The following is a 10,891-nucleotide window of genomic DNA, read 5'->3' on the forward strand; positions in this document are numbered from 1 at the left end:
TTGCACAAGCACATGGAGCCTATCACAGAGAAAGTAAGATGATGAGGGAGAGTGAGGGAAACCCATCACAAAAACAGTGGGATGTCAGGGGTAAGGAATGGGTGGGGGCTGGGCGGTTGCTTTCCAACTGTAATAAGGACAGTTTAGCCTGAAAATACCCCCTTTGCAAAGTCATTGCAGTCCCTCACTCTAAAAATGATAGAAACATCTTAGGCTAGGACTGCATTTTTAATTAAAATGTAAGGCAATAGGGTACTTTCATCGACTATTTGAAATACACAATTAACTCCTTGCTTCATTTATGTATAGTTGGCATCTCTGCAAAACTTGAAAAATCTTTGGAAAGCAATTTTCATGTCTCTGTTCCTTAAACTGTATATCAGAGGATTTAATGTAGGAATGACAACCAGAAAAAGAGAAGAGAATACCTGACCAACTTCCTTGAAATTTGTTGAAGATGGCATCATGTAGACAAAGAAAAGAGTGCCATAAAAGCATATAATAATTGTAAGGTGAGAGCTGCAGGTGGAGAATGTTTTATTTCTCTTCCCTTTAGAGTTTACCTTTAAAACATTGGATATTATCTTAAAATATGACAACATTATACACAAGAAAGGGCAGAAGCCCATAATGAAGGTCTCCATATATACCATGACTTCAATGGTCATAGTGTTCCCACAAGATATCTTAAGCATTGGTTTAATGTCACAGTAAAGTTGGTCTATCACTTTTGAGCTACAAAAAGACATCCTGGAAGCCACAATGGTGACAAACAGGGAGTTGATGTAACCAGAAATCCAGCATCCTGCCACAAATAGGATACAGTTTATATTCTTCATTAACACTGGATAATGCAAAGCTTTACAGATAGCCACATAACGATCATAGGCCATTGCAGTGAGCAAGAAGATTTCTGTACAAGCCATCGCTGTGAAAAAATAGAATTGGGCAAAGCAATGTGTGAATGAAATTGTGTTGTCTCCTTTAAGGAAAATGTCCAGGAGCTTAGGAAGTGTGACTGAGATATAGCAAATATCCACCAAGGAAAGATTGCGTAGAAAGAAATACATGGGGGTTTGAAGATGGGAATCTGTGGAAATTAAAACAATGATCACCATGTTCCACAAAAGACAAATTAAGTAGAACAATAAAAATATGCCAAAAAGAATAATCTGTCCTCCACCATAGCTGCCAAATGCCAGAATGTAGAAATAGGTCTCATAGGTTTGGTTGTCCATTAGTTCAAAAGTTATTTTCCATCCTGCAAATCAGAAACAGGTTAATCATAGTATATCATTAATCAGTCAAACATATTTTCATTCTTTAATATATAACAATGATGCTGTCTTTTTCTTTTTCAATCTCTTTTCCAAAGTTTCAATTTTGTGAGGAAATAAAGCAATAAATAAATCCCATATTACACATATAAAACTGCATGACCATTGAGAGCAAATCTGATATCAGATATGGCTAAACATCATATTTTAAAACCACCAAAAATAATAAAAAAATGGAAAACTGCAAGCCCCCATCATGAACCTATTTTTCTAGTTGATTTGTTCAAGAAGATAGTGGTGTTGGCAGGTGTTAATGTACTGAAATGCAAGTGTATTGGGGCATCCTAGTTAAACGCAGACAGAGCACATACTGTAAATGTACATTTAGTTTTGCAGGATGATCTGAAAACGACGATCCGAGGGCACTATCTGGTCAATGAGTGGTCACTGAACCTCCTTCAACCCACAAAAAGAACAAAACATGAGTTCCAAGTGCTTAGAAAGTGCGGCTCAGGGCTGTACATGTTGTATGGGTGCACATTTACATCCCAGTCTCAGCTACAAGGCAAACAAAGCTAGCCTAACATGTCATAAATTGTCCTGTTCTTTCCCAAGCACATCTCCCTGTCACCTACTGTATGCCTCCATAGTCCCCTATTACACATGTCCACCTCCTGACACTCATTATCACATTATCACCTCCAGCCTCCATTCCAGTGCCACATATCTTATAATACAATGGAATAAAGGGTGGTGGTAATTGTTGATGAGGGAAGTATGGTGGATGAGCAGAACAGAGCTGGGACAAATATGTGCTATGACTTGGCTATGCATGCACAATCTCAGTGGCAAATGCAGGATTTCTAGAGGGAGGTTTCCAAATGCTTGATTTTAGAGTGAGTGTGGCCAGTCCATGAAGAGGGCATAATTAGCACTAATTCAGCTTTAATATGCATCATACAAAGTGTATGGTGTGTCATAATTCCAGCATATACAGGACCAGCAATCACAGTAAGCCATTAAATGCGGCAGTAGGGCCATCCTGCCTGAGTTGAATGTTTTTAATTTAGATGTGGGCACCATTCCAGAGCATTGGAGCAAGTCTGGGAGCCTGGAGGAGCAGCAGAAGAACCTAGCACTGCCCTGGACATATATATACATATTGGGCTCTATAGCAGTGCATCCCTAACAGTGCATGTTTTCCAGATCTCCTAGTTGGTGCACAGGTTATTTATTACTGGCTGATACATGTTAAAAGATCCACAGGTGGTGCTAATTATTTCATTTGTGATACTAAGAACATGTAGCACTAGTAAAATTCTATTATGTTACTATTTCTACTGTGGTCATGGTGTGGGCTGGGGAGGAGGGTTTCCAGGCAGACAGAAACCCCCCCTGCGTTTGCCTATGAATCTAGTCAGCACAAGTACGGTATGACGCAAATGGTAAAGGTTTCCCTCGGCTAGCATCACAGGGGCAACTAGCTATTTAGAATTTAATTTTTTATACAAAGCTCTAGATGAGCACTAGGGGATGCACAATGTGGAAAGTGCTGTGTCTACTTCTATTTCCATGTTTCTTGGCACTGGGACTTTAGGGGCAAAGGCATGCATGGGTGGGACAAAGGAATTAGCATGGGGAAAAACAGAAGGATTGAGTAGAGGATAGAGTAGAGTAGAGGAAACATAGAAAGAACTAATAGAATATAAATATAAAAATAGGTTTAAAAACATAAGGAAATAAAAGATGCAAGAGAAGATCTAGCAGGAATATCTCTGAAGGAGAAGAAGTGGATACCAAACAGGCACCAAAGGTGAAATAATAGCAGAGAGTAGAGTGAAGTCACAGCCTCGACAAAGAGTTTTATAGATTAAATGCATTGTTAGAAGTTAGGGTGAGCGGGTTCGGTTCTACTCGGTTCTGTTCGGATTTACAAACCGAATCTTATTGGCTATCCAAAACTCGTGACAGCTGATAGCCAATAAGATTCTTTTTAAATCCGAACGGAACCGAGTAGAACCGAACCCGCTCATCCCTAGTTAGAACCAATGTGAGGAAAGTCCTCCTATCCATATTTTGTGAATACAGGGCCTGATTCAGAGCCAGACGCTCTGACAAGAGCGCTCGCTCTGAATCTGGCCCGTCCTACCTAAACTTGGAGCGGCCTCCTGGACGCTCGCATAGCTGTGTGTGACCACCCACAGCTTATGCGAGCGGCCAAAAAGATGGTTGCGATGGTCAAGACCATCGCGACCATCGGGCTTGCGATGAGACCCTTGTGGTAGGGTCTCGTCTGCTGCAAGCCCGGAATGCTTTTGGCTCTATCAGAGCCAAAAACACTCCCACTGACATCACTAGTGATGTCAGTTGGGCCGGACCCAGACGGTAGGCGTTCTCATGGGAACACCTCCGTCTGGGCAGCCACGCCCCCGGCACGCCCACCAAAGGGGGCGTGCTGTCAATCACCATCGACAGCACGCCCCTTTTGGTGCGAGACCCTGAGCGACGGCTTCCCCGCCGGGTCTCGTGCCTGCGCACGACGGAGCAGCCTCCATCGTGTGCAGGCGCATTTGGGAAACATCGACCTGCTTGCGAGTGCTCAGTGCTCGCGAGCGGGTCTGAATGAGACCCACAGACTCTAAAGGATGTCTTTGATGTTATGAATTCTGGAAATATTTACTGTGTATCACTTGACCACCAATAGGGATTTTATACGTGTTAATGTAACACACTTAAAAAGTAAGTGCATACCCAGAATATTTAGTATTGTAAGTAATGGTCAATATTGCAAAACCATGCTGCCAGAAGATGAGGCAGATTTACACTTTGCAGAGAGATGGGAAGGAGTGAGTACTTGCTGAACTCTAAGCATCCAATATTTATACTGCATTCGCCATTTGCATTGCAACGTAGTTTGTCAGGCACAAAGTTGCTGTTTTTTTATTTTGTTTCCAACACTGAATCAGCCCCATTGTTCTAACTCCAATAAATATATATATGTACATACTGAAAACTGAGCATACAGGGCCTGATTCAGACCTGGACGGTATCTGCAGTCTGTTCGCAATTGCCGATAGTTGCTAATCTGCGCATGCGTATGCATCGCAGTGCGCATGCGCAAACTACACAGTGCGTTCGCAGATCCCTTGCTCACCGAGCAAAACCAGCCCAGCAGAGTGAGTGATGGGAGAGGCCGTTTGTGGATGGTGACGGGGCAGTCCAGTAAAAATGGGTGGTTGGAGATGCGAACGCAGGCGTGCCCGAGTGTTTCAACGCCATTTTAGAGGCATGCATAATTAACAGGCAGCGTCATAGTACACGTCACCAGCCATTTTTTCCCTCTGTTTTCCTTGCAATGCTTGCGGTAAAAAAAAGCCATCACAAGCACTGCGTTCACATCCGATAGTGGTTGATGTACCAATGTTTTCATAAACTTCCAGGAGATGACGTGGTGTAGTGGGCGTCTCTCCATACGCTAAGGGGAGTCTGCATACACAAAGTGAACGCTCGTACAGGTATGATGGACGTGCTTATTCCTTGGCGAGCGATCGCTCCCCGCCGCGTCACTTTCAAATATTTGCATATGTATCATGCGAGCGTACGCTCATAGCTTCCGGCTCTGAATCAGGCCCACAGTACATCAGGACAATATTGTGCAGTGTATCTGCACTGATAATCATTCCTTTTTCTGGACTGAGGGCGTGATTCAGCACAGATCGCAACTGCAACAGTGTACACAGATGGTGCGTACTGTGCAAGCGTATGCATTGCAGTGCTCGTACATGAGATAGCATTGAGATCGCTCTGCATGCAGAAAGAAAGCCATCACAGAGTGAGTGATGTCAGGTCAGCGTTTGGGGATGATGACAGGGAGTGGTCGGAGAAATGCAGGCGTGCCTGTCCTTTTGAACACCGTTACATGGGCGTACATAAATTAGCCACTGTGACGGCATACGCAGCTTGAGTACTCACTACGTGCGATGAGAGCTGTAATTTCTGAGTAAGGTTACACCTACTGTAATTGTGCATGTTAGGCCTATGTTATTCCATGTTCCCCAATGTATACACTGGATTGCAAGGTATTACGGATGTGAGATAGCAGCAGTATTGGGCGTCTCTATGCTGGCTGTTCGGCGGTTTTGCGATTGCAATCATTAGCATAATTTTGCAGCAGACCTGCATGTGTAATCACAGCTGCATTTGCAATAGTGATCTGTAGTGAATCAGGCTCTGAGTGGTGACTGATCAGTTTTCACTTTGTGAAGTCTTTTGCATTATTGGCTTTTTACTTATATTTGTGATTATCAACTGCTGTTTCTGCATGAATATCGGGACAAATAGGGTCTATATAGGCACCACAATGACAGTTGCTATTTAGACCTGTTGTACTTAGTTTTAAGAATCTTGCTGGTATGATTACCTATAACATGTATATACTATATACAGTACATGTAGTATGTACTTCATTCACTTATTATTGGAAGGTCACAAATAGAGTGTTCTTACAGTGTAGTTTTATTTTTACTCTTTGCTAGTTTGATTATTGGACACAGTAGTCCCCTATTAGCAGCCTATTGTGATAAATACACATCCTTACACATCCTTACACATCCTTACAGATCCTTACACATCCTTACAGATCCTTACACATCCTTACACATCCTTACACATCCTTACACATCCTTACACTTACACATCCTTACACATCCTTACAGATCCTTACACATCCTTACAGATCCTTACACATCCTTACACATCCTTACACATCCTTACACATCCTTACAGATCCTTACACATCCTTACACATCCTTACACATCCTTACACATCCTTACAGATCCTTACACATCCTTACACATCCTTACACATCCTTACAGATCCTTACACATCCTTACAGATCCTTACACATCCTTACACATCCTTACACATCCTTACACATCCTTACAGATCCTTACACATCCTTACAGATCCTTACACATCCTTACACATCCTTACAGATCCTTACACATCCTTACACATCCTTACAGATCCTTACATATCCTTACAGATCCTTACACATCCTTACACATCCTTACACATCCTTACAGATCCTTACACATCCTTACAGATCCTTACACATCCTTACACATCCTTACACATCCTTACAGATCCTTACACATCCTTACACATCCTTACAGATCCTTACACATCCTTACACATCCTTACAGATCCTTACACATCCTTACAGATCCTTACACATCCTTACACATCCTTACACATCCTTACAGATCCTTACACATCCTTACACATCCTTACACATCCTTACACATCCTTACAGATCCTTACACATCCTTACACATCCTTACACATCCTTACAGATCCTTACACATCCTTACAGATCCTTACACATCCTTACAGATCCTTACACATCCTTACACATCCTTACACATCCTTACAGATCCTTACACATCCTTACAGATCCTTACACATCCTTACACATCCTTACACATCCTTACAGATCCTTACAGATCCTTACACATCCTTACAGATCCTTACACATCCTTACACATCCTTACAGATCCTTACACATCCTTACAGATCCTTACAGATCCTTACACATCCTTACACATCCTTACACATCCTTACAGATCCTTACACATCCTTACAGATCCTTACACATCCTTACACATCCTTACACATCCTTACACATCCTTACAGATCCTTACACATCCTTACACATCCTTACAGATCCTTACACATCCTTACACATCCTTACAGATCCTTACAGATCCTTACACATCCTTACAGATCCTTACACATCCTTACAGATCCTTACACATCCTTACAGATCCTTACACATCCTTACACATCCTTACACATCCTTACAGATCCTTACAGATCCTTACACATCCTTACACATCCTTACAGATCCTTACACATCCTTACACATCTTTACAGATCCTTACACATCCTTACAGATCCTTACACATCCTTACACATCCTTACAGATCCTTACACATCCTTACACATCCTTACAGATCCTTACAGATCCTTACACATCCTTACAGATCCTTACACATCCTTACACATCCTTACACATCCTTACAGATCCTTACACATCCTTACAGATCCTTACACATCCTTACACATCCTTACACATCCTTACAGATCCTTACACATCCTTACAGATCCTTACACATCCTTACAGATCCTTACACATCCTTACAGATCCTTACACATCCTTACACATCCTTACAGATCCTTACACATCCTTACACATCCTTACAGATCCTTACACATCCTTACACATCCTTACAGATCCTTACACATCCTTACACATCCTTACAGATCCTTACACATCCTTACAGATCCTTACACATCCTTACACATCCTTACAGATCCTTACACATCCTTACACATCCTTACAGATCCTTACACATCCTTACAGATCCTTACACATCCTTACAGATCCTTACACATCCTTACAGATCCTTACACATCCTTACACATCCTTACACATCCTTACAGATCCTTACACATCCTTACAGATCCTTACACATCCTTACAGATCCTTACACATCCTTACACATCCTTACAGATCCTTACACATCCTTACACATCCTTACAGATCCTTACACATCCTTACAGATCCTTACACATCCTTACACATCCTTACACATCCTTACAGATCCTTACACATCCTTACACATCCTTACACATCCTTACAGATCCTTACACATCCTTACACATCCTTACACATCCTTACAGATCCTTACACATCCTTACAGATCCTTACACATCCTTACACATCCTTACACATCCTTACAGATCCTTACACATCCTTACAGATCCTTACACATCCTTACAGATCCTTACACATCCTTACACATCCTTACAGATCCTTACAGATCCTTACACATCCTTACACATCCTTACAGATCCTTACACATCCTTACAGATCCTTACACATCCTTACACATCCTTACAGATCCTTACACATCCTTACACATCCTTACAGATCCTTACACATCCTTACAGATCCTTACACATCCTTACACATCCTTACAGATCCTTACACATCCTTACAGATCCTTACACATCCTTACACATCCTTACACATCCTTACAGATCCTTACAGATCCTTACACATCCTTACAGATCCTTACACATCCTTACACATCCTTACAGATCCTTACAGATCCTTACAGATCCTTACACATCCTTACACATCCTTACACATCCTTACACATCCTTACAGATCCTTACAGATCCTTACACATCCTTACACATCCTTACACATCCTTACAGATCCTTACACATCCTTACACATCCTTACACATCCTTACAGATCCTTACACATCCTTACAGATCCTTACACATCCTTACACATCCTTACACATCCTTACAGATCCTTACACATCCTTACAGATCCTTACACATCCTTACACATCCTTACACATCCTTACAGATCCTTACACATCCTTACAGATCCTTACAGATCCTTACACATCCTTACACATCCTTACAGATCCTTACACATCCTTACAGATCCTTACAGATCCTTACACATCCTTACACATCCTTACAGATCCTTACACATCCTTACAGATCCTTACACATCCTTACACATCCTTACACATCCTTACAGATCCTTACACATCCTTACACATCCTTACAGATCCTTACAGATCCTTACAGATCCTTACACATCCTTACACATCCTTACACATCCTTACAGATCCTTACACATCCTTACAGATCCTTACACATCCTTACAGATCCTTACACATCCTTACAGATCCTTACACATCCTTACACATCCTTACACATCCTTACAGATCCTTACACATCCTTACAGATCCTTACACATCCTTACACATCCTTACACATCCTTACAGATCCTTACAGATCCTTACACATCCTTACACATCCTTACACATCCTTACACATCCTTACACATCCTTACAGATCCTTACAGATCCTTACACATCCTTACACATCCTTACACATCCTTACACTTACACATCCTTACACATCCTTACACATCCTTACACATCCTTACAGATCCTTACACTTACACATCCTTACACATCCTTACACATCCTTACACATCCTTACACATCCTTACACTTACACATCCTTACACATCCTTACAGATCCTTACACATCCTTACACATCCTTACACATCCTTACACATCCTTACACTTACACATCCTTACACATCCTTACACATCCTTACACATCCTTACACTTACACATCCTTACACATCCTTACACATCCTTACACATCCTTACACATCCTTACACTTACACATCCTTACACATCCTTACACATCCTTACAGATCCTTACACATCCTTCAACATCCTTACACATCCTTACAGATCCTTACACATCCTTACAGATCCTTACACATCCTTACACATCCTTACACATCCTTACAGATCCTTACACATCCTTACACATCCTTACAGATCCTTACACATCCTTACAGATCCTTACACATCCTTACAGATCCTTACACATCTTTACACATCCTTACACATCTTTACACATCCTTACACATCCTTACACATCCTTACAGATCCTTACACATCCTTACACATCCTTACAGATCCTTACACATCCTTACAGCTTACACATCCTTACAGATCCTTACACATCCTTACAGATCCTTACACATCCTTACACATCCTTACACATCCTTACACATCCTTACACATCCTTACAGATCCTTACACATCCTTACACATCCTTACACATCCTTACACATCCTTACAGATCCTTACACATCCTTACAGATCCTTACACATCCTTACAGATCCTTACACATCCTTACAGATCCTTACACATCCTTACAGATCCTTACACATCCTTACAGATCCTTACAGATCCTTACACATCCTTACACATCCTTACAGATCCTTACACATCCTTACACATCCTTACAGATCCTTACACATCCTTACACATCCTTACAGATCCTTACACATCCTTACAGATCCTTACACATCCTTACAGATCCTTACAGATCCTTACACATCCTTACAGATCCTTACACATCCTTACAGATCCTTACACATCCTTACACATCCTTACAGATCCTTACACATCCTTACAGATCCTTACACATCCTTACACATCCTTACAGATCCTTACACATCCTTACACATCCTTACACATCCTTACACATCCTTACAGATCCTTACACATCCTTACACATCCTTACAGATCCTTACACATCCTTACACATCCTTACACATCCTTACAGATCCTTACACATCCTTACAGATCCTTACACATCCTTACACATCCTTACACATCCTTACACATCCTTACAGATCCTTACACATCCTTACACATCCTTACACATCCTTACAGATCCTTACAGATCCTTACACATCCTTACACATCCTTACACATCCTTACAGATCCTTACACATCCTTACAGATCCTTACACATCCTTACACATCCTTACACATCCTTACAGATCCTTACACATCCTTACAGATCCTACACATCCTTACACATCCTTACAGATCCTTACACATCCTTACAGATCCTTACACATCCTTACAGATCCTTACACATCCTTACACATCCTTACACATCCTTACACTTACACATCCTTACACA

At 41.4% G+C, this 10,891-nt stretch overlaps 1 protein-coding gene across 1 annotated transcript; it reads right to left on the reverse strand.

Annotated features, from left to right (window-relative positions):
• Positions 1–299: 299 nt before the first annotated feature.
• Positions 300–1,238, reverse strand: LOC148509332 (olfactory receptor 7C1-like). Its single transcript, XM_088443456.1, has one exon. It carries the CDS (start codon positions 1,236–1,238, stop codon positions 300–302), a length of 939 nt encoding a protein of 312 aa, XP_088299582.1.
• Positions 1,239–10,891: the final 9,653 nt, after the last annotated feature.

Source organism: Taudactylus pleione, unplaced genomic scaffold (assembly GCF_031769625.1).
Source record: "Taudactylus pleione unplaced genomic scaffold, aTauple2 ptg000329l, whole genome shotgun sequence".
Classification (NCBI taxonomy): domain Eukaryota; kingdom Metazoa; phylum Chordata; class Amphibia; order Anura; family Myobatrachidae; genus Taudactylus; species Taudactylus pleione.